The following is a 25,825-nucleotide window of genomic DNA, read 5'->3' as shown; positions in this document are numbered from 1 at the left end:
TTGTACAGCTTTTTAACTCATTGGCTGTCATTTTCGGTGTATCCTTTTATTAATTGTGTACATTTTTGAATGTTATATTATTAAAATGGATAAACAGTAAATAATCAAATTTTAATGGAAATTAAATGATAACAATTTCCACCTTAACCAACAAAGGAACAGTACCTTCGTTAATGTTTTAAATCTTTTAATGGAAAAGGTTTCTAATAGAAGACAGTGAAATTATTATTTTTCCTTAAATGGGGGAGGATTTGAATACTAATTATTTTGTATTTCCATTTTGAAATTAATACAGAGGAAAATGTTAAAACAAATATCGAAATGTTTACTGTTTTTTTTTCACATTTTGTATTAAAAAACAACTAGTTTTTTATTTAAACCTAAACATTTTAGATAATAATACCGTGAAAATATGTAAACTTTTTCCAATTTCTGAAATACAAACCGCCAAATAAGATGATTTGTATGTAGACTGATTAAACAGATACCGGCCATTCATCGCCTATCAAAATAACCCTTTGTGACGCATCATTTAAATTGCGCCGCAATCCGTCTGCCCTCGTTTAGGTTGTCATCACAGCAGAAATGCAATTTTTCTTTAAAGAGCAATCGATCCACCTCCTGCCATTATGTGTGTCGTCTCTCCAGATCGAGCGAAGGATATCTGCATTTATGGCGCGCAAGCAGATGGAGATCAATGAAAACAACGTGCGCGAGTTCTGCAACGTGATCGACTGCAATCAGGGTGAGCGAGGATGGCAGGATGGGGGATGAGTGTGTCAGGGTGTGGAGTGGGAGGGAGCCTGCGCACAGATTGCCAATGTTTGGGAGAGAGCTGATTTCCAGCGGGCGAGAGGTCAAGCTGAACTGAGCCGCCGGAGCTGACGGCCTCCCAAAACGAAATGGCGGCCGTCGCGTTATTGTGTCTTTATTCATGTGATTTTTTTTTTCTTTTTTCTGTTGCTCACATTTGTTCTCCTTCTTCCTCAGAGGACAGCTGTGCCAGAACAGACGCCGTGTTCACGCCGTTCCCCGGATTTAAAAGCCACGTGAAAGGTGGGAACGGAACATCAAATATCAATGGTTGTACATTTACTACACGGAGAGAGGTTGCGCGCAATCACCAGGCCCAATTTTGTCCTGATATGAAAACAATTTGTCCCGTAGGATGGAATCAGAAAACCTTTAGAGAAGGTGCGGGTGATATTTGAGGTCAAAATACGAAAGCAAAAAGGCACGTCCTTAACACAAATCGAGAAGTGAGCATTTACAAAATGCTCAGTTAGAAATTCAAGTATTTTTAAAGGAGGAGGATTGTTCTGATAGTAGACTAATCATGTGGTATTTACCCACATGGCAGTTTGGTATTTACAATTGAGCTAGAACAGGGCATTGGAAATAATAACTATGAGTTAAAAAATAAAAAAGCAAATTGGAAAATTTATTAAATACTATGTACATTTTCCAAAGCTATACAGATGATAACCTGCATTAATCATGATTCAATGCATAAATATTTTAATAAAATTTAAACACATGAAATATAAATACAAGAAAATTCTATTTATAACATAGCATTTCCAGTTTTATCGGTTTTATTGAAAATTTTGCAGAATTAAATGCAAAACATTGGAAAAATATTCAGGGTATATTTATCATTAGTATTATGTAGTATTTTTATCTATGATGAACCTCGCCCACTTCTTTTTTGTTTCCTTTAATAAAAAGCATCAACTACACTAAAACTACACTACACCATTGATAGCTGTATGGATTAAATTATTTCTCCAAATTGTGCTTACAGTGACACGAGTAGTGAACGCACACGGTCCTCAAACCCGAACCGGCGGCCAAGAAGAAACCGGGGATCAGGCACGAGTCCCGGCCGCACTCGGCTGCGGCAACCCTGCTATCGAGGAACGACTCCACAACATTGAGTCGCACCTGAAACTCCCAACAGGTAAAGGGAAGGGACACCAGTCCCAAACGCGACACCAATGGTAGCAGTTTGAATGATTTTTTTACACGTTTTCCTACAGCGGGCCCAGTTCCCGTGAGCGTCTACCACAGGCTGCAAAAACTGGAGGACCGAATTCTGCAGTTAGAAGGACTTTCGCCAGAATACTTTCTGTCCACGGTGAGGACAATGTCACCAGACATTCTGTTTGAGCTGCATTTATTTACATCTAACCCCATTCACTTATTTGCTGCCATTGATTCTAATCAACATTCCATCAATGAGGATTGAACCCTTGATCTCAGAACTTTGAGACCATCACCCACCGCCCTTACTAAAAATACATGAAGCAAAAAAAAAAAAGAATTAAGAATGGTCATTTTTACATGTAATATTTCCCACAGGCGGTTCGTCAGAAGTGTTTTACAACGGCCTTTTTTAAAGTACATTGGAGTTGAGCCGCATCACGTCCCCTTATCTCCACGCCGCCGTCGCTCTGCACAGCACAGCATGGCACGCTCTTCAGATGCTTTTGACTCGCGGCATGTTTGCGGGAGTGCAGATGTTGAGTGTTTCTGTATAAACTGATGGGGTCTTTTCTACTCAGAGTATTACTTTTTTTAAGGGGGAAAGAGTGAGAAAATGCCTTTTCGGAGAGGGGTTTTCTGAAAAAAACTCCATGTCACACAAAACTAACAGACTAATTATCTTTGCCATAATTACAAATAAAATATTCGCAAATATGTACTTGAATGAAAAAGATGACCATGTTGGCGACTTTGATTTGATTATACTTATCTAATCGATATATATTGTTCCTGGTCAAAATAAGGAGGTTTTTAGTGTAAAATGTTGTCAAGACAATGTCCAGACTTAAACTCTACAGAGCATGTTTTTTTTTCACATTTTAATAATCCATAATTTCAATTTGCTTTTGGCTATGAATAGATTATTTTTGTATTTCCCATCTAAATCAATACATTGACCTCGATATACAACTAGTTCATTTGCACGGCGAGAGCAAATTTTAATTCACAGCAGATTAATTGGACGTCTATCATTGTCAAAAGCACTAAGAATGTTAAGAATGGACCTCATGCAACTGCTCTTTGTGTATTTTCTTTTGCAGAACCTTGCACACAAGAAACCCAAGACATCACCTGCACAGGTATGTTTATTTCTTTATTTTCAAAAACATTTTTAATGAGATTTTCTTGGGATTCCAGTTCGCTTTTAACAGAAGTTACTTATTTCTTCATTTTGACCTTTAGGCATGCAGTATTACCGAGCTGGATGAAAAGATAAGCGCCATGAAAGCGGCATTGCTGAAGAAGGCCAGCGATTTTGGGTCCGAGTACCCCCTTTGACCTGATCCGACGCCACTGCAAAGTTAGCTGTAAAACCCCGTTGTGTAAGTAAAAGTAGATTTTGAGTTTAAAAATATTTGACTGGAGGTTCACTTCCCACATAGTCAGTTTTTCTCTCTCACTGTTATTCATCGTTCGTGATTTGCCTCATAGACAAGCAAACAAATCAAACAACCTGCTAACTGTGCACGTGTGCGCGCATCCCAGCCTCTACGCTAATTGGGAGGAAGCTGAGCGAGGGCACCTGATTTTGCCCGACTGCTGTGTTGCTGATGATCAGCGCTAATGGTTGTCATTATGACAAATGACCTGATTATGGCAAAACTTGTTTGCGAAACATCTCGCAGACCCAACATAGCGTCGCCGCTTAAACGGGTCGCTATTGCGCTTCTTGTTAATGCCAGTTAACAACAATCAGTTGAAATGGGGGGGGGGGACTGATGATAGTTAATCAATGTCAACTGTCTAGAACAGGGGTAGGTAACCTATGGCTCGGGAGCCACATGTGGATCCTTTGATGAGTGCATCTGGCTCTTTGCTAACCTGTGAGCTAAAATATGGAAACTGATGATGACAGAACTGAGATATTACTTATAGAAATATAAAAAAAAATCATTTTTTTCGCAGCAGACTCTTCTGGAATGCATTCTTTCATTGATTAGCAACAACATAGGAATATATTTTTTAAAATATTCCTTTTTTTTCACTTTAATAGTGGTCAAATTGCAAAAAAAAAAGATAAGGCACTCGTTTACATGTATGTATTTTGACTTTTAAATTCGTAGTATGGCTCACAGGGAATAACATTGGAAAATATGAATTGTTTGTGGCTCTCTTTGTCAAAAAAGGTTCCCGACCCCTGGTCTAGAAGTTTTGTTATTGAAAGAAATTTGACTTTTAAGTTTAGCAACCCTAATCTCTGGTCAACAGTTGTCAAATTCTTTCGCCTTTGCCCTTTTACTGTAAAATGTTTTATCCGGAGATGTTCTTTGTCTGTCATGTCAGCACATTTTTCTCCTTGATTCGTGAAGTGAGCTCCCCACAATAGTTCCTGGCATCTTTTTGTCAAGATATTTTATTGTTAACAAGGAAATGGGGGATTTCAGTTTTTCTTTTTTCTTTTTTTGTCAATCGCGTTTCTTTCAAGGTGTACCTCATTTTTGTTGGCTCGGGTCCTTGTGTGGACAAGGGGGCCGAAATGTGCAGGGGCCACTTGTACTAGCGCAACGTTGACAAATGGATTTGGGGGTCTGTGCTCGGGAGGTTTGTATTGTTCCCCCGGAGCTTTTGTCTCAGTCGCAGCGCCCTCACGAGGGTTAATGAGGACAAATTGCTCCGAGGGTAACAAATGGATTATGCGGGGGGACAAAAGCCTGTATGCGACAGCCGGGATCCGCCCATCATGCGCCCATTCAGGCCGTCGTCTGCCTCAAGTGGCTCGCCAAATATCTCATTATCTTCATCCTGCCTGTTTTTAGTTGGCGTCGAGGGTTGCGGCCTCCCGCCGGGAACTTGGGTAAGCGGGCCGTACGCTGCGCCATTGTACGGCTGGTGAAAATGGCCTGCCGTGTTAAGTCAAAGCTAGCAATCAAGCACAGTTATTTGAGGATGCCAGAAATGGATCAATTTAGGAGATTTTTAAATAAAATGCATGAATGTAAAATAAGTGGGATGTAGTGTGATCAGGACTGGGAAATAATATGACTCAGTCACTTCATTTTTTGATTGGGTTTAAATTTTAGCTTGAAATTGGAAGCAAAACAGAGAAAAGTTAGGCTATGAATACCACATAGTGTTATAACTGTTGACTTTTTTTTCCAAATAAAGTGTATGGAGGTTGATTCATATACAATGGTAATCATTTGCAACATCTTGGAAAACAATGATCATAGAATATTTACAGTTTTTCTCCCCTTTTTGATTAAAATGTCAAATACATATTTTTAAATCCATATTAACTCAACTTTGACCGGGTTGTTACTTAACCCATTGATGATTATCGATCCAAATAGGCATATCGTTACACCCATAGCCATGACACGATCTGATGTATATCTTATATTCACTTTCATGACTAAAAAATCAATTTTGCGCCCAAGCAAATGTCCTCCGTGTACTGAGGTTCGCTCTTTGAGAAACTCTCTTCGACCATAGTGCAATGATGAGGTGGCTTGGGCATCCCACTCAAAGATGGCTTAGGCAAAACCCGTGATGTGGCGAAGGCACGAAACTTCTCACATCTGCATCCCCCAAGCAAAGCCACCCGATGCGGCTGGGGGTATACGAAAGAAAACGGACCACAACGGCACGATTTAAAAGTCGTCCGACGCATTTCATTTGAGTAGCGGACGCTTGCCTTTCAAAACAACTTTTTTCTATCTCCATAAGCGCCGTCCGTGCCCGAGTGCGACTCCGAGGTTAGGTCCGCGTTTGTGCCCGGAACAAAGGGTCCACTTCCGCATTGACTCGGGACTAATTCCCACCTGTCAATCAGCCTCATGTCTCACTGAGTCTTTTGGGAATCTCACTGAAAAGACACAGAGGTGTTCCTTGTCAGCGTACCCCCCACCCTCTACCCCTTTTCCGCCCGTCTTTTGGGATTTTTTTTTCTCTCCCCAGTGAGGTCGCCAGAGAGGATTCATATCTATTCATATCTCAGCAACTCTTAATGGGCTCCAAGCCCTCCAGAAAGAAAGCTCTTTCCTGTGACTAGTCAGCTCCAGTCTTTATTCAGCCGGTGGCTCGGTGTCAAAAAAGACTGTTGCTCGTTTGAGCCGGCGAACAATGACGAACAAGGCTGAATCTCGAGCGGGGTGGAACAAAAGACAGAAAACAGGCTTTTCACTCGGAAGAACATTAGATTCTGACACATTTTGCCGTGGTGGTTTTTCCACCAGCAGCAGCAGCAGCGGTAGCCCCCTTTTTCCTTCCCCATCACCATGAGTGCCGTGGCTCTGCTCTTTTTAAAGAGACCACCTGTTGGCAACAAGCCTGTTCTTCATTACAGACAGAGCCATTATCACAGGGTGAGGAGCGCCACAGGCTAACTTTTTTAGCTTAACCCTGTTGAGGTTCCTTTCTGTCGTGGCTGGAAAAGCTGTTTTTTTTTCTTTTTCCCTTGACTGCAGGACATGATTCATTTGGGAGCTTTTTCCTTACAAAATGATGCTTAACCCTGTGAAGGGCACCCATTTAACTCATTGGCTGCTACTGATGGTGCTAGACATCCAATAGTTTTTGACTAGGAGAGTCTGGTGGAAAATCATTGCCATCATTTTTGGTCAGAATTATTGCATTTGATTAAAAGTACATTTTTTCTTGTGCGGATAAGGGACCGCAAATATTTTAATGCTGGCTGCTATCGACCCCTGTGCCACATGTTTGAGACCGATGACTAAAGATAATGTCATATTTTCTCAGATAGAATTACAGGTCTATTTAATGGATATTCATAATTTCGCCAATGATAATCTGGCAAAAAAATGTTTTCCACCAAAGTGATTATCTGACAGATTCTGACATAACTTTGACAGCACTTTTGTTGCCCTCATTTTCTGTCAAGTGGCTTCTGGGGGCCCAGCAAGGGGGCTTTAGATTCACATTTTATAACCTCAAAATCTAATACATCCATCATATCATCACTGTGGGAATACATGCTAGGATGGAGGTGCTCAAGTTGTTGCAGTGCACCTGTGGGCCCCCTCTCTTCCCCGTCCTGGCATTCCATATGATTTACCGAGGAACCATCCTTGTGACCCCCCCCCCCCCCCCCCCCCCCCAACAAGTCAGCTGCTCCACGCCACCCGCCTCCAGGCTGTGTGGAGTTAAATGCTACAGTGGGGAAGCAGCGGGAGTGGAATTCAGGCAATTACAATCAAGTCGGGGTATAGTTAGAGCTCAGGCCCTGGCAGCACCTGAGCTGGATGCTGATGAGACCCTTTAGCCCCCACCCAAAACCTCCGACGCCATTCTTGCCCTTTGCCGTTCATGTATGAACAGCCCCTTTACTGTACTTCATTTCTGAATGTTTACACATACGTACTTGTTTGTGAATGTTACTTTTTTTGCGTCATGCAAGCAGATTTCAGCTTCTGTGTTTTACCATCACATTTTAACCTGTCCCAGATCTGATCATGTGACTGGATAAAGATCTATTTAAAAAAGTACTTTTAAGTATTAATTCATTGGTTGATTTATTTCTTTCTGTCTCAGAACAGAGTTCAATGTCATAAAACTTGTATAATGACAATAAAAGCATTCAATTCAACATGCATTAATCCTGGGAGTCCTATTTTCATGTTTTTATTTCAGGGTTGATTGATTACATTAAATGTAGACCAACTGTTTGTTGCATGTATTTTCACTAGTCTGGGGTATTAGTTTGTTTTGAACTTGTTTAATTTAAAAACAAAGTACTACTAAGATAAGTTATCGAACTGTTGTTGTTCCTTTCTTTGAACTGTATTCATATTTCAATAATTCATTTGCTGCTAAAAACAACATGACATTAAGTATGTTCCATTGGATTGCTGTTGGTGTAATCTCCATTTTTCCCTTCACATAAGAACCATCTGTGCTGACTGGATTCTTTACATTAGAAAACATGCTGGTTCGATAGCAGGCTGCTCCTTTCAAGACCCTCATAGTGCTTGAGCCAAGTGCGGCGGAGGCTAAGAGAGAAGGCGGGAGTCCCATCTCGCTTCCACTTCTCTTGGAAAAGATCTAAGAACAAGGGGCGGGGGGGTTAAGAGTGTTAGAGGCTCGCTACGACGTCTCCCTCCATATTCCTCGTAGATATTCCTGAACCCAGTCGCATAGGAAGTGTGTAGCACATAACAAGGCCAAGAGGACCGTACTGCAAACAACTTTTGGAGGGGTGGGTTTCTGGGGGGTATGTCCATTGACTCTTGTCCGCTCAGAGTCAACTGATTGACTCCATAGAAACCGCGGTAAAGCGGATCTTGGTGTACAATGTCCAGTAGGAGGTTTGTCAAAAGCACTCAACTCATGTACTTGGGGGGGAAAAAACATGCCGGATTGCTGGACTTTTTCAAAACTATTGTTGATATTCGTTCCAATTTTTGCAGGAAATGATCATGTTTCCGTCCCATTGACAGTGAGAGACATCTATGGCCGTCAACGGCAGTGAAAGAGGTAAAAAGCTATATACTTTCAACTATTGGTGCATACATTTTATTTTTATTATAACATGGTAACTTCAAATGAGTTAAAGTATTTAGTATAGGAGTTCTTTTTTAAATGTGTTTTAAATAACCGTGCACAAAGAGCAGCAGTCTTTTTGAACATTTCTTAAGCCAATTTTCCTCTTTACTCAAACCCAGTTGTTGGCGATGAAACAAATGAGCTGCCAAAGTACTATATTCATCACTTACATAGTGAAGTGGAATTAATATGTGAGCCGATTGGCATTTTCTTACCAGAAATCCCAGAGAAACAAAAATATTCTGGATCCCTTGATGTCATTCAATTGCAAAACATATTTACGACCCTTGGCAAAAAAGAATTCAACACTCCTGATTTAGTGTTTCTGTTTCGACACTAGAAATGCCCTCTTTTCTGGAAATCACGATTAATCCAACTGTAGTAATCCCATGTTAGAGGAATCAGCCAAAGTGGGTATGCTTCTACCCAAAAGGGGAAGAAAAAACAAAACAAAACAAAACAAGGTTGTCCCCCTCCTCGGCACTTTCTGTGACATAAATGTTGTCTTTTGATTCTTCGGCAGCTCCCTGGATTGTCTATTTGAAATTATTCCATTTGAGAAAAAGAAAATGGATTGCACTGATCCTGTTTTCTTCCGGGGGTGGGGGGTTACTTGGATGTCGGGCGTGGAGGGGGGGTATTATCCCGAGCTGACACCGGTGGCGAAGAGGCAATCACAGTGGCCCTCGCTGCTGACAAAAACACTCCATCTGCAAGGAGAGGAGGAAATCACACCACAATGATGGCCGTCTCGCCGTGGCTCTACCATGGCAGCTGGGCCCCGAGCGTCGTCGCCCGGTTCAGCACAAAAGGCCGAGCCCTGCACCTGATGTCGTGCAAAAGCGGGCGTTATTGGGAAGACTAGCACGTATGCATCCGTTGACGACGGCAAATGCCAAAAGTAGGATCATTTGAACAGTGCTAGCTCTCCCAGTTCAAATGGGTTGATTTTCTTTTGCCATCAATAGAAGCCTTAGGAGAGAAGAGCAGGGTTGCTTGTCATATAGATAGGTTTAATACTTGTGGTAGGTTGGCCACCAGTTTTTGGTTAATAATTTCAAACTAGCCAGTGGCTTACTTGTTGTTAGTTTAGTTTTGAGCCAAAAATGCCAGTTCTGAGTTGGTTGTCAGACCATTGACATTTCAAACAATTTTTATTGTCTATGTAAAGTAAACAGTATTTATTATTATTTCAGTTGTTGTATGACTAGAATGGGGAAAATAACGAAATAATATATAGCAAAAAAACGCATTTTGTAGGCTTTTATATCTTTTTTTTAGAGATTATTTTTTGTGCTGAATGTCTTTGAATACCTGAGTGCAAAAAAAATCTTGTGTTGACATGAACAGCAGAACAACTAATGTATTCTGTTGAATCATAATTGTAAACCAAAATTCTTTCTAGTTTTCCTCAATGATAAAATAATGCAGTTTACGACCCACTTTTTTTTTGAAAGAAATGACAGCCAACCCCGTTCTCCCCAATTCAACGGCGTCCCCTCTTTGGTGCCCGTCCCCCTTCCCAACCCTCGCTATTAGCAAACAGACAAGAGCCCAGCTGACACCACTCTCAAAATGCGCCGTGCAGACGGAGCACTGTGATTACAGAGCAATTCTGAGGAGAACCCCGCCTCACTTCCACACACCTTCCACCACCAACTCACCTATCTCTGAAATAGATGTTAATCTCCCGCCCCTGCGCACCCGCGACCGCTATGAATAATCAATAGGCCGCCATTTTCTTCCCCCACAGCAGGTCATTTCTCAAGAGTGCTACTCTAGCAGATTACAACCCCCTGAATGGCATTTCAGCTTTGTGCCAGGCGTGTGTGGGAGTGGACGTCTGTATATGTACAGTTAAGCCCCAAATTGCTTGTTGTTATTATATGCCAGACCAGATAAATCCACATTCTCGGGGGCTTTCCCCGACTTGAAAATGGTGTTTGCGAGCACCATGCCAAATTTGGGGTGGTCAATTCAACCTCCATAGATGGTTACCCCTAGCGACATGAAATTTCAAGAAGCTACAAAACGTTTTGACATTTTGGGTTAAACTGGTAGAACCCTGCAGAGTTCAAAACAAAAGCAGTTTCACTCAGCAACATGAAATCTGGTAGACATGTCGACCATGAAAGGACCCCCCACAGAAAAGTAGCCAGCATTGCCCTCCCGTTTGTTTCTAGTAAAGCATGAATGGTAAGTGGATTTTCACTCCCCCTACCAGAGAAAAATCCCTATTCCATCCTAATCCCGGGCCTGAGTCAAACAATTAATCCCATCCTGTCCTACTGCAGAATCATCCTTATCCCAGTCAAATTTACTTGAGTTATTTTTTAACATCCACTTTTAATTTGATCATTAGGAAAAAAATAGGAATCTTTCTTGCCGATTATTTGATTCAACGTTGATGAGAATGTATATACATTATTTACATAGGCAACCTAGTTTCAAATGCGCAGAATTTCAAATGGCGATTTGCCTTGAGATTTTTTCCGTGCAAAAGTCACAGCTCAAAAAAGGTTGCTAGACACTAGTCTAGACAACTGATGTAATTTAAAAAGAAAAAATGACTCTTGTGCGCCCCAAATCGACTCTAGAATCTGCAGTTGCCCACATTGCCTATAGCAAAAAAACAGAGAGTTAGTGGCAAACGTTCCCTGCTTGATCCTCCCCGTTCACAATGATTGGACGTCTATTGCCGTCGAGGGTAGTCAGATGTGGAATAAGGCAGTTGAAAGCTTCCACTCACTCCCTCACACACACACAGAGCAGCAGGAAAAGTCCCAACTTGATCTATGGCAGGGGCACAAATCAATCTCCCGTCCCTTTAGTTTAATCCACGACGCCCCTCGACAGATCCTGACACTAATAAGGTATTGAGCAGGTGAGGCCAGAAGGATGACAAGAGGAGAAGCCTGCCATCTACAAGGAGGGGGCTGGGGGGCTTTTTGGGCATTGGCACAAATCCAGTGCAATTACCATGGTGAGAGAAGAAGAAGAAGAAGTAGCAGCGAGAAGAAGAAAAGGAGGGGGGGAGAAAAAAATCGATCCCATCTGCGGTATGATGGTTAATTAAAGCAGCTCTCGAGCGGGGGGCTGCGGACGAGAGGCTCGGTCGGGGCCGGGGGCTCCTGCCTGCGTGCCCGCCTGGAGGCGCAGCTTTGATTACTAGCGCAGAATGGAACTGTTCTCAGCCATGAAAGCCCATGGTGGGAAGGGGGTTGCACGTGCAAAAGAGGAGTGGGGATGGGGGTGGGGGGCATTAGCCGGGCCCCCCTCCCACTTGAACATACGTCGGAAGAGAGTGCAAACACTGAAAATAAACGCTAATGAATTGTCACGGGGAGTTCAGCAACAAGTTGAACTTAAAGGAGATAAGCAGAAAGGCCATCTTGACTCGACAGCAATCCAATATGAGGGCATTTTAGGGACCACTGTTCAATTAGGTCATGGCAGAAAATTTGATGATTTGAATGTGGGGAGGACAAAAAATGTATTTAGTATTAGTTGCAATTAGAGGACATTGGTACCGAAAGGTAAAATGACTTTTTAAGACTTTGTTTTCATCAACTGATGAAATAGTACATGGTGACTTTTGCTTTTTGTTAACATGAAGTAGAATTTACAAAATACAGCTTGACGTTTTGATAAATAACTGTGAACTAACTGGTAGTTGGAGTAGTATATTTGCTGTAAAAAGAGCTTGTAGTTTTGGAATGCAAAATGCAAAACTGACTTGTACTAGTTTGTAGTTGTACTATATACAATTTAGTTAATAACAAACCTAAAACATTTTTTGGATTTCCATGCATTGAATTCAAATCTTAGTTTGTCATACATTTTAATCACGATACGAAAATATTTTGTCTTGCATGTGTATAGTAATGCAACCCTTTGCAAGTTACTGAACATAGAATATGATTTTGGCCCTGTCTTGTTAAATGTTTTTAAGGTGTACATTTTTAATGTATTCATTTTTTTCAACTTTGTCTTCCTTCATCCAGATGGGCACTAAAATTGAACCTCCTCGGCCTCCTCAGTTTTGCTCTTCACCTCAGCTCCATCTTCTGAAGGTTATCTGTGACCATTTGGACCTAATTAATGTAAGTGAATTTACCTTTGACAACCATCCTACACATTTAGCTACATATGCACGACTCCTTCCTAACATAGCTTCTTCTTAATACTATTAAATTTATCCGTCTCATCAAAAAGAAAGTTGCAATGTTGTGGATAGCGCTAATAGCCATTATCCCTAAATATATTAGATACAATGGCAGGAATTTTTAAGGTTTAGCTGGCAAGGTAAAGTACATTTTATGTTTTCTTTTTAAATGTAGTGACCTATTTTTTAAGTTAGGTTAGGTTTCTGACTGCCTCAGAGAACACAAGTGGGACTTTTGGTATCTGGCTCCTCCAAGTGGCAGGCCTCTGCACATGAATACAGAAAACAAAAATGACAAAAACATGAGAAATTACACAAAAGCCATAAATAATTCTAAATTACTACTAAAGTACAAAGAAAATTGTAAATGACTGTGAATCAAGCTTTCTCTGTAGTACTGTAGTATAAGCCATGAAGTCATTTTATACCCATCTGGACGTACACAGCAAATGCGGGTAAATAATTGACATGTGAACACACACGCACGCATTCCTACATTGGTGGGTCGTGTCCGACAAACAGACAAACAAGGGGAGTGACTCCTTCTTATGTCAATCTGCCGTTAACGATTTGCGTACTATTTGAGCCTTCTTTGTGCCGTTATCAGTTGTTTTTCTACTCCGGTGGCTTAAGGGAGCTTTGAAGTGGCACACCCTCGAATTTCAATGGCCCCTCTGCAGATTTTGCTGCAGAATCACTCACTGGATATGGAAATGAGATATAATAGTTGAGAGATCTGATAATATAATTGCATTTTTTGGAGGTGGGGGCTTGTGTACTTGTACTGTGCCCCCAATACTGATTGCACCTTGGGAAGTCGCCCACATTGCCTATAGCAAAAACTGCCCCTATACTCTGCCAGTTCAGATAGATTGGAGGTTGATTACCGTTTGTGACATTTCCTTTAACTTCCATGTAAAAGTGGGTTGTCTTCATAGCTCCGTTTCAATTCGTGGTGGATTACCCAGTAGATTGGGATCGGATTATAGGTCCATTGGGACCATCTGGTTTGAAAAAAAGCAAATGTAAGAGCTCATCGAGAGCAGGGTGGCTCACGAAAATAGGCTCAGTCAAAAATGAGGGCAAAATCGGGGGTGCCCCCCGCCACGCTAAGTAAATACGAGCCTAATGGCCTCTGATTAATTCTCCTGGGTTCTGGCGGGAGAAAGACGCGTAATGACCCGAGTCTCGGCGACGGCGCTTCTCCTTTCTCGTCTTGCTCTGGTTTGCGCCTTGCTTTTTGATTAGGAATTAAATAGGGATTGCAAATGGCGTCACCCCACTATGATTGCCATATTTGATTAGGAAATGTCATTGTGGATGTTGCGCCTTTCCTTTCTTTTTTTCTTTTTTTTGCTTCCGTTTGGGGTTTATAAATATATATTTCTTGAGCCTAGGTGGAGCTTGTGCAAGGGACACAATGGCTGCAACGACGTGTAACTTGCGCTAATCAAACATATTCTTCTGGAGAACATACCCCACTCTCTGCTCCCCCCACCCCGTCCTCAACCGACATCAACATTATTCTCCTGACTTTTCTTTTTTGAGTCATAATCACAAGAGATGAGGTCATAGAAACTTTAACTTTTTGTTTTTTAATTTGATTATTATTTTCCAGTTACTATTATTCTCTTCTTTTGTTTCATTACATTTATTGTGTTATCTGATTTGTTATCTGATTTTTCATCTTTATCCTATTACGCATTTGTTAAGGATATTACCATATACCTGATAACTTTATTATTCCTATTTGGATTTTATCTAGTCTAGATTTTCCTCAAATTGTTCTGTTTTTAGATTACTACACAGTTCCTTCCTACATTTTCCCAATACAAATGATTTTTAATCTTATATACACATCTCCCATTACTAGTAATTTAATTTTATTATTATTTATTATTGCAAGAATATTTTAACTTGATTTACATTTTTTATTTTATTTTTCCTTCATTTTCTCGGACTCTTCTAAATTTAGCTGTGCCTTATTTGACTTGTTTCTTATATAATCATTATTTTTACCATGCATATTCATTTTATTTCTTTATCATTTCTTAACACAATATTTCACCATTTTCCTTTTTCATTCTCTTTCATTTCCTATCATTTTATGAACATTTTTTCACTTAATTTCATTGTTTTTATTCGGATGATTTTGCTAAATAATTTATATGGTCATTTTTGCATCTTCTATCATAGTTATTTCCATTCAATAGCTGATTTTCCATCTCACAAATTCAAATGGGTTCTACGTCTATAGTCTTCAAAGGTAGCCTTTAAGTTACAGCTTGATTAAATTCGCTGATCACTCAGTCAGACCAAAGTCTGTACCATTGTCGCACAAAACCTGCAATGACAGGTTTTTTGATTAAAATTGTTCATCAACAAAATGAACACGCGGTCCAAAAGTGTTTTCTTTGACCATCCATAATATTCCACTCTATATTCCTTCTTTTTTTTTTCTTTGCATTAGAAGGTTTTGAAGCCTTGATGAGCAACGGCGTTGTCCGTGGACGCCGTACGGGCTACTCGTCGCTACACTGAGGGAAATATGTGCGACAATGGCGCGTGTCCATCAGCGCGCACTTAATGCCTGCCACAGGGTCAACTCGCATGTATACAAAGGAGAATTGATTTCTTTGAAGACAAAAATTCCCACCAAGGACACTTATTTTGTCCCGAGATGGCAGAGAGGGGAGAAAAGAGATGGAAATATACAGACATGAAAAGCGCCACTGCGTCAGTGTGGTGGGCTTCGGGGTGGTGAAAAGAGAAGCTTGGGGGCCAAGGTTGCCAAACCGCCCCCTCCTCTTTTTCACTTGGTCCTTTTGTGGTCTTCTCATCGGTGCATTGCTCACCGGGAGAGGTGACCGTGTCAACTTGCTGGCCTTCTGGCCTGCAGTGGCGTGGATGGGGGAGGCAGAGTAATTAACTGATTCTCTTCCGTGATGGACCAGAGACAAGGCCGTAATCGGAAATACTTATGGGAGGAAAAACTTGGAAATGGAGAGGGAAGCGCTTTGGGTGCAGTTGGAATAAAAGTGGGAAAAGTGATTTTTTGAAAGCGATTTTCATGATTCTTGTATTGATTCAAAATCCCTCTGGATTTATCTTAATGTGTGTTTTTGGTAGAAATATAAGCAATAGGAGGCTGCACTTGCTGGTAGCGAAATGTAAAATATTTCTTGTTACTTTTGCTCCAAATTGACCTCTTTAATGTCAGGTTACTTTTTCTCAAAAGTAAAAAAAAATTGCATCAAATTTCCGTTGTTGCGCGAACCAATAATTACCAAATTTGTTAACTTAACTTGAACCGATATTGTTGAAAATGAATCACGGTTTTATTCTTGAAGTGAAAAATATATGAAGTGATGAATGGCCCTATAGAAGCTTTAATAAGATTTCCAATTCTATAAATGTACTCACCATTGAAGTTGGAGCTAATGTTGAAGGTGAATGCACTCCACAACCTCAAAGAGCATCTTCAGCACTCTCTTCTTGCCCTTACCTATGTTTTTTGCTTCATTGTTCTTTTCTTACCGCACTTGTGATTTATTTCTGTCATAATGAAGGCCCAAAGCCTTCTTCCTTCTTTCTTTTCCGTCTTTTTTAAGTGATGTACTTTTATCACACATTATGAACTTTTTTAGTCTTTGCCTGGGGAAAACAAAGTTATATATTTATATATATGTATTGTATTAGCGTACAATCAGCTGAAATAATGCCACCAGGAATTGAACCCTCGATCTCAGAACTGTGAGTCAGACATGCTAACCACTCCACACCATGCATATTGCATATAATAAATTCATAATAATAACACTGCAAAAAATACTAAATTGAAATATTCTTACATACATTTTGATTTAAAAAAAAAAGACATTATGATAAACTCATTTTAGCCTTTATGAGAAGATTCTTTTCACATATTGGAGAACACATAAACACACATTACAGGCACTAACGCCGAGCCGACCCTCCCTCAGTGAGAGTATCTATAAACAAAATCAGGGGGTACAGTAAGGCTTCTAATCAAGACAATCAGAGCTGTTTTCAGAGGTGTAGCGATTGGTCTCATCTCCATCTCAGCTTTAATTACTTGATGCTGGAGGTGGTTCGGAGGGGCTTGTGATTGTGCCTTATCACCTATCCGGGGGAAGAAAAGGCTGGCCAATTACCTTGTTTGGATGCTAATGATTGCGTTTCATTAGTGTCCGCTCTCAGCCTCAGCTAAACCAATCAATATGCCATCATTTCAATTATTTGGAATTAGGAAAATTGCTTTCTAAAATGGGGACGTGGCGCATATCATCACGCCGTTTTCATTCTCATAATGGTTTTAATTGTTAGCGTTGCGTGCTGCCGATTTCTCATCTAATTGCATTGTCTGCGTGACGCGCTATATAGCACAAGACAACACACCCGCCCGTGAGCACCACTCGCTGTATATTTGAACTGGGATGTCTCACATGGGTCCATTGGGCTCCAGCACCCCTGCAAACCTTTTCAAATATGTTTAGTTTCTGAGGGTGGCACCAAATTTTGGGAATATGTTGGTTCAGCTGTTTTTTGATGACATTCCGCTCTGTAAATTGAAGCAAAGATGAAATGTGTGCCATCATTGGCTAAAACAAAAGTGTAGCATGCAGACTGTGTGGATTTCTTGAGTGACGACTTTGAGCAGCTCTCCAACATCTTCTCCATTGAGAGGGAGGTCAAGTGTGCCCCCTCAACAAACGCGTGCACTTGCAGACAGCTTCATCTCAGGATGAAGAGGGTCGCTATCCCCAAATGTTTCCCACTTTACTTAATGCAACAATAATAATAAACAGCATGGTGTAAATATCCGGCAATCCTTTCACACACAACATTAAAAAAAAACTTTGTCCACCTACAGTTGGTATGAATAGATGTCAATTGGTGTAAAAATCAGGCAGGGAAATGTAATATTAATCAATAATTTAAATTATTTGTCTAATTTTAGTTTCTTCCTTCCACTTTGAATGTTTTTTTTGCATGTTTGTTATTCATTTTAATACATTGTTTCAATTTTTGCATTTTTCCACAATTTTTATACAAAATGAGGTACGTTAATTGCTTTCAAATGGGTTTAGATGGTCGTTTTTTAAAGCACTGTGGAACAAATGAGAGAATTTACATATGAAATACTGCTCTATTTACCAAAAATCCAAGTTACAAAAAAGTTCTGGATCCAATTAATTTTGTAAGTAGATTCACAACTGTACAAGTGAAAGTTAAATTATATTAATGAAAAGGAAAAAAAACCCTCTCCAAATCACCACGGTAGAAATGTGATTGCAGCTAGCTGTCTTTGGCTTCTGTGTGGCTGACGTGCAAGTAGAGAGAAGGACGATTGCGAAAAAGCGTGTCGACGACAGACTCGGAACCAAGGCTGAGAGTGTTTAGACGTGGAAATTAAAAGAAAAAGACAGAGTGCACTCGCCTGACAAAAGCCTTGCGCCTTGGCTAACCTTCAATATCCACCACCTTCCTCTTCAAACCTTATTTTTCTGATTCAAATGAATCAGGCCGTGACATTTTTGCAACTCGTCACAACTGTCTTGGGGCTGTCGGGTCAAGCGGCACGCAACAAAGATGGAGGCGCCTGAGGGACGAGACCTCGCCTCCAAGCGCCCCCTTCTATGGGCTTTGCAATCAATGGCTGGTGGGGACCAGCGCCTACACAATTGTGCCACCTTCTGGAATAAATGGGACAATCCATCAAGGCCACTTCAAGTGGCACTGTAAAGAAATCTTAGAATTTTTTTTCCCAGAAATGCGAAGCACGGTCTTTTCAACTCCTCTTAACAACCTCCTGCAAAGAATCATTGTGATTTTTCTTCGTTGATTTGGGGTACAATTTCGCTTCTTTTGTCATATTACCAATACAAAGTATGTTTTTCCACAAATATGAACTGAAATTTAAACTCTTTGGATGCCTATGGCGATAGACGTTCTGCAAATAGACTGAATGCCTATTGTTCATTCAAAATACATAAGTAAATAATAAATCATCCAAAGTATTCTTTAAAAAATAACTCACGATCGTGGTTCCCAAACTTATTTTGTAACTTGGATTTTTTTTTGTAAGTAGAGCAGTATGTTATATGTAAATTCTATCACTCGTTCCACAGTCCTCAACAAACTACAAACTAAATTTTAAAATGATCAAAGTGTCTTAGTGTTGTATGAATGATGTGAAAAAATAACCTTCATATGGAGAATAATTCGTAAGTAGTACCACAGTAACTGCTTTTGCTAATGAATACTGTTTAGGTTTTCTACTTTGAAAGTGCAATAATAATAATAACAATACAATTGTAGAGAAAATACGGCAGCCAGCTGCCACTGAGAGAGAGAGAAAGCATAGGGAGAACTAACTAAATAAGTACCTGAATAAATGAAGAAATAATGTGCAGGGGGCTTGTGGTTAATACTCGGCCGCCTTTTGTCCCTAAGCGGCCTCGCTCGCCTTCTCGGTCCTTGAGAGCCTGTGCCGCCAATCAGCCGACTTCACCTTCCAAAAGGAAGAACATTAAAAAATAAGTTTCCTTTTTCTGGAGTATATATTACTTTTCATTAGCAAGTGGTCATGCGTTATCCTATTGTGAGGACATTTGTGTGCAGCATTTTCGGAATATTTTGAAGGGAATACAAAAAGCAAACAGCCCATCTATAGTGAACATTTTCCGATTCTATACGACTCCAAAAATATGCCACTCTAATAGGATAAAGGCAAAAAAAGAAGAAAAGAAAAGTGGGTCACTTTGCCCTGCAATTTGAACATAGTCTATTAAACCCATTCATTGGTCCCTTTAGAGCAGTGGTTCTTAACCTTGTTGGATCTACTGAACCACACTAGTTTTATATGCGCATCCACCTACTTTAGTGTGAAAAATATGTATATAAATTCAAGATTTATATGAATACCTCACAGCACTGATTGGCAATGTCCCGTTATCATCTGCAGGCAGTCAATGTGTCTTCGATCGAACCCAGGTTAAGAATCACTGTTTTAGAGTATCAAGTTATGCTATTCACTCGCTTTTAGCTAGCGCTCATACTGCAGTTCTTTTAGATTTATGAGTGAGTGCGTCGTTTACAAAAGAAAAAAATTCAAATCCATCTTTCCTTGCATGTGCTTCTGAATAAAACTCGCTAAACCACACAATGCATTAAGGACAACCTTGGTCAGGACTTGCCAGGTGTGGCGCTGTCCAAGGTCCTTGCAGTTCATATCAATACAATGAGATAGACATAATGTCATGGTAACCAGTTCGTCTTAACATGAAATGACATTGATAAATATTAATATTTGATAATCTCATTGTACACGCATGCGACCATTTAAGAAAAAGGGTGTAAAGAATATATATGTGTATATGTATATATGTATGTACCAAAGATAAAGTAGAGATACTTATAGTTGTGACAAAAACAAACTTGTAGTTCCGTAAATTCAAAAAAATAATATAGTTGTAACAAAACAAATGTCTAACTCAATTTGCTAAAAAAAATAACTTGGAGTTGTAGTGGTAAATTGGGTACATGGGTAAAAAAATTGTTGTAAAGGTATTTGACGTCGTTACGATTTCCAAGAAAATAATGCTAACAATTGATTAATAGACAATGAAAGGGAGGTGTGTGGGTGGGAGGTTTGTCCTTAACCACATTGCTCAATTCTCAGACCCTCTTCTCCTAGCCAAGGCATTGTGGGGATCCCACAAAGAACCGGAAGTAGGGGGGTCCTGAAGGTCAGCACATGATGGCGAGGCACCAACACGCACACTTAAGCCAAATTTTTAATTACTACATGAATGCCCACATCTGAACTGCCATTTGGACAGTTTTTTGTTTAAAAGAAAAAATAAGACTCACTAACAATCAATCTGCTTCTAATCTTTTTTTTTCAACTCCCAAGCGATGTAACACTGCCGTCTACTGGGATCTGATCATCATTACCTTAGTTTAGAAATTTAAAGTTTAACTGTCAAAACAGGAAAACATTCAATGTCATGGTTGAAATTGATAGATGTCATTTTTTTAGGGATGGATAATGTGAAATATATATATTTGTAACCATAGGTTTTCATGTTTGATATGCTAACTTTCACATTTGAACCTAACTTTCCTGTTAAAACATGAGCAGTTGCAACTTGTGGTGGATTCCCCAATATAATCTAAAACAGCTCATAATTACTTTTAAAAAAATCATTGCACGTTTCGCCTCACAACATAAGATTCATCTTTTAACATAGTCAAATTGTAATGTGCTAAATTAGATGTTTCAACGTTTATTGTGATAATTTATCACATTAAGACATGACTTTTTTTTTTAAATTTGGCATCAGAACAAAACAACTGATGTCTCCCTCATTTTGAATAACTCATTGGCTGTTAAATGTACTTGATGAGAAAAATCGGCAAAAAGATTGGACACCCATTGGCGTCAAGGGCAGCTAATGATTTAGAAAACAAACGAGTAATTCAGCAATACTTTGCCCTTTTACACAAATAGAGTCAGTCTTATTGACACATTTGCCCAAAGTCGCAGAAACACTTGATGCATGAGGTCAGCATTGCGTGTCAGTGGGTGTGTGTTGGTGTGTGTGTGTGTTGTTGTCTCCGGGGCAACGCTTGTGTGTGTGGGAAGCAGTCCAAACATGACAGCGCTGACTTGACTGACTCAAGGTGACCGAGGAGGAGGAGGAGCTGGGAACAATGGACGCTCAATTAGTCCTTAATGGGGTACACATGTAACAAGATTTGGGTGAGGACACCTGCGGGAGGGGGGACTGGTGGGATAAAAATGGCTGGGGGAGACCACATGGGTAGAAAATTCCCCTGACTTCCATCAATCTTCTACAAAAACACACGCTTGTCATGCCTTCGCTGGCGTGGAAAAACGAGATTTTGATGAAACGCGTTAAAAATATCAGATTTTTGTTCATCAGGAGCAAATGATGTGTGAAGTTTTGTGTTTTAAATGATAAAATAAGTTCAGTTTAAATAACTCTAAATAAAATGGAAAATATGAATAACAACTTGACTTATCAGGCAAAATAATTCCTCTCATCTACTCATTTTTAGTTTAAAAAACAAACAAAAATATGTCCTTAAATGCAATTCTACGATATTCTGCAGGTTGTGCCTCGAAAAAGTTGGCCTGACGCATCCCTTAAAAGTGCAGCCGGGGCACTGTGTCCACTGGCTTTAGCTTTTCAACCCCCTTTCACCCCTTCCCCAAATTCCCGCACTCCGCTGAGGATGCCCAGTCAATTAATAAGACATCGTAGCCGCCCCCTCCGGGTCGCCGCAAAAGGGGCCACCCAGGAGCCTCTATCACGTCCCGCCCTCCACTAAAGCCGCTCCACTGGTGGCCCCCAGGAATGCCAATGGCTCTGGTGGCGGTGGTGGTGGTGGGCCGGCTCCATGCTAAGGAGTGGGGGGGCTTTGGTCAAAAATTGGAGGGGCAACAAAAGAAAATGCAGCAATGTCCCATAGGGAGCTAAATAGGCAAAAGTTAGAAGATGACATCATCAAGAAGTGACGTCCAGTATGACTTAGTCAATATTATCGAACATTTTATTGTAACATGACAAACAATATTTCCCAAAATAAATATATTTTCACATTACACAATGCTCATGGGGAAGAAAACAACCACAGAAGACGACAAACTCATTAGTCAACATGTATTACAGTAGTTTAGACATTATTTCCAAAAGAGGAATTTTAATTTAAAGGATTTTTGGGGGGACTTGAAGAGTTTAAAACCCTTTTGCATGTGCTTTGCTGCTATCTGGCGGCTGATCATTAAAACAACACATCTGCACATATTTTGAAGCAGGATTTGTTAGTATCATTTAAATGTTTAGAAGTAAAAAACAAACACCAAGGTGCATTTCATCACTATGTTCATAATGTGCAATACTACTGTATTTTAAAGGATTAAAGCCCAACTAAAAAGTATTTACAGCTTCCCCCACAGACGTTATGATGAATACAATGTATTTTTTAAGTATGAAAGCCCAATCGACACGTATTTACAGCCCCACCCATTGACTAATGCATGTTATTATGAAAACCATGTATTTTTCTTTTAAGTATTACAGTCCAACCAAAAAGCATTTACAGCCCCTCCACACAAACATATACTGACTAATGCACGTTATTGTGAAAAAAAATATATTTTTTTTATGTGTCCTTTTTTAATAGGCGTGGCCGAGGCCAGAGTTCAAATAGCCGACGTCAAAAGCCGCAATGGCTGATAGACCCGGAAGGAGGACGGGCGTGCGTGCGTGCACTGTGCTGCACTGCAGAGCAGCTCAAAAGTGACGATTTGCCGACGAAATCCTGCCAAACTTCTCACGGGACGATGCTGCACATTTGTTACGCTGTCGTTTGGGGATTTCGAAGCCCCAGTTCTCGTCTTAAGAGTGATTCGTTGACGTGATGTAGCCCCAAGTGTGTGCAGACAGCAAAATGTTTGCAAACAAATTGGCTGCGTTACCGATCGCTCTCTGTTTAAAACGAAATCATTCTTTTGTGTGTTTCAGTCCCTCAACGAGCACTGACTGCTGGGAAACAAGAAGAATGTGGCCAAAACGACCAGAAAGGAGCAGTTTGTCGACGCCATAACAAAGTGAGTCATTTTTAAATAGTTCCGATCTTCTCTATCCGTGTAATCTTTAAACGCCAGCCTTCAGTGTTCAGGGCTTTGCGCAATTGGCTCGATTTTCATTATGATACATTCATTTTTTTTAAATAACAAAAAACTGTGGACAATTCACCCACACAAATGCCATTAGTGGATGTCTAAGGAATATACGGTAATCCCTCAACTATCGCGGTTAATGATAAACTAAAGTAGGCTCATCCCTATTGAAGTAAATTTGAAAAAAAAAATACTGTAGTGGCAAGTGAAGGAGTAACTATCGCTTGTGAGTTTCTATGTGGCTTTTCACATCTTTTTGAATTTAAATAAATTATAAACTTTGAGCCCCTTAACTTTTTTAAAGACCTCTGGGCTTGGACCTTTTTTCATATTAGTTTTAAATGTAGTTTTGACAAAACAGACTTATTTAACAATACTGCAGGTGTCATTTTTGACTCATTTAAACAAAGAGAAAAACAAACTCTTGGTATATTTAATTTTTTAAGAATGAATGGATTTGAAATAATTGACTGAAAAGTTGAGGCAGAAGTAGGATTTATTTTAACCTTGTAGGCCCCTGTCCATTGTTTTCAAATTTTCCACCACATGATATATTTTTGTGGAGGAAAACAGACATTGTTTTTTAGTCTCTAAAGCAGACTGTCTAATATGGCATTTTGATGTTTCATAGGATAAAGCTAAATGTAGCCTATCTCGACATAGGCAGGAAACCTGCTCCCCTTGGCTGGAATTCTGAAAAACAAAAAAACATTTCCAAGGTCTTGCTTTTTATTTTGAAAAAAACTCATAGATTTGTTCTGCCTGAGCACATCTGAGTTTTTTTTTTTTTCAAAATTAAAGGTAAGACCTTGTGAATGTTTTTTTTATTTTTCAGAATTCCACCCAAGGGGGAAATTCTGGAGAAAAAAAAACATTTCCAAGGTCTTTCCTTTTATTTTGAAAAAAACTCATACATTTGTTCTGCCTGAGCATACCTATGAGTATTTTTCAAAATTAAAGGTAAGACCTTGTGAATGTTTTTTTTTACTTTTCAGAATTCCACCCAAGGGGGAAATTCTGGAGAAAAAAAAACATTTCCAAGGTCTTGCCTTTTATTTTGAAAAAAACTCATAGATTTGTTCTGCCTGAGCATACCTATGAGTATTTTTCAAAATTAAAGGTAAGACCTTGTGAATGTTTTTTTTACTTTTCAGAATTCCGGAGAAAAAAAAACATTTCCAAGGTCTTTCCTTTTATTTTGAAAAAAACTCATACATTTGTTCTGCCTGAGCATACCTATGAGTATTTTTCAAAATTAAAGGTAAGACCTTGTGAATGTTTTTTTTTACTTTTCAGAATTCCACCCAAGGGGGAAATTCTGGAGAAAAAAAAACATTTCCAAGGTCTTGCCTTTTATTTTGAAAAAAACTCATACATTTGTTCTGCCTGAGCATACCTATGAGTATTTTTCAAAATTTAAGGTAAGACCTTGTGAATGTTTCTTTTACTTTTCAGAATTCCATCCAAGGGGAAAATTCTGAAAAAAAAAACATTTCCAAGGTCGTGCCTTTTATTTTGAAAGAAAACTCATATTTGTTCTGCCAGAGCATATGAGTTTTTTTTTCAAAATAAAAGGTAAGACCTTGTGAATGTTTTTATTTTTCAGAATTCCAACCAAGGGGGACTAGGTTTCATGCCTTTCAAAATAAAATGTGAGCTCTTCATTTAACTCTGTGTACTGACTACTTTTTATTGTTTTCCAGAATCCATTGTGGGGGACCTGGTTTCTGCATATGAACAGATAGCCTCAGGAGCCCCTAATCTATGAGGTTTTTCAAAATAAAAGGTGAGTCTTTCTCTGTTTTTTTATTTCACTCTGTGCTGAGTACTTTTTATTGTTTTCCAGAATCCACCATGGGACCTGGTTTCTGCATATGACCAGATAGCCTCAGGAGCTTCCAATCTATGAAGTTTTTCAAAATAAAAGGTGAGCCCTTCTCAATGGTTCTTTATTTAACTGTGTACTAACCCCCTTTTTTTGTTTTCCAGAATTCCACCAGGGGGTGGAGAAGATTTCATTTTTTACGATGCTGGACCACCAACGGGAACCAGTCTATGAAGTTTTTCAAAATAAAAGGTGAGCCCTTCTCATTGTTTTTTGAACTAACTGTGTACTAACCCCCCTTTTTCATTTTTCGAATCTTCTCCACCAGAGGGTGGAGAAGATTCGATTTTTTACGATGCTGGACCACCAACGGGAACCAATCTACAAACTTTTTCAAAATAAAAGCTGATTTCCTGTTTTCCAGATTTCCTGCTGGTGACTAGAGGAACTACTTCATTTTATTTAAGTTTTTCAAAATAAAAGCTTTGAAATGTAAACATGTGTTGGTTTTTATCTAACAAAAAATGCAGGTCACAATTAAAGTTCAAAAAAT

General features: G+C 39.7%; 1 protein-coding gene across 1 annotated transcript in view; it reads left to right on the top strand.

The window, feature by feature from the left end:
* The window catches only part of mbip (MAP3K12 binding inhibitory protein 1), a 27,642-nt gene extending 1,873 nt beyond the window's left edge, over positions 1-25,769 (top strand). Inside the window, exons 4-16 of the mRNA XM_077731743.1 lie at positions 649-745; positions 991-1,056; positions 1,805-1,960; positions 2,040-2,137; positions 3,087-3,125; positions 3,229-3,368; positions 8,412-8,478; positions 12,552-12,650; positions 22,949-23,375; positions 25,151-25,233; positions 25,294-25,374; positions 25,437-25,524; positions 25,601-25,769. Coding sequence (XP_077587869.1) covers positions 649-745; positions 991-1,056; positions 1,805-1,960; positions 2,040-2,137; positions 3,087-3,125; positions 3,229-3,324 — 552 coding nt within the window. The 3' untranslated portion in view covers positions 3,325-3,368; positions 8,412-8,478; positions 12,552-12,650; ... (3 more) ...; positions 25,437-25,524; positions 25,601-25,769. The remainder of the gene's footprint in view (positions 1-648; positions 746-990; positions 1,057-1,804; positions 1,961-2,039; positions 2,138-3,086; positions 3,126-3,228; positions 3,369-8,411; positions 8,479-12,551; positions 12,651-22,948; positions 23,376-25,150; positions 25,234-25,293; positions 25,375-25,436; positions 25,525-25,600) is intronic.
* The last annotated feature ends 56 nt before the right edge of the window (positions 25,770-25,825 follow it).

Source organism: Stigmatopora nigra, chromosome 13, assembly GCF_051989575.1.
Source record: "Stigmatopora nigra isolate UIUO_SnigA chromosome 13, RoL_Snig_1.1, whole genome shotgun sequence".
NCBI classification, from domain to species: domain Eukaryota; kingdom Metazoa; phylum Chordata; class Actinopteri; order Syngnathiformes; family Syngnathidae; genus Stigmatopora; species Stigmatopora nigra.
The sequence above is the reverse complement of the archived record's forward strand: the minus strand, read 5'-3'. Positions and strand labels throughout refer to the sequence as shown.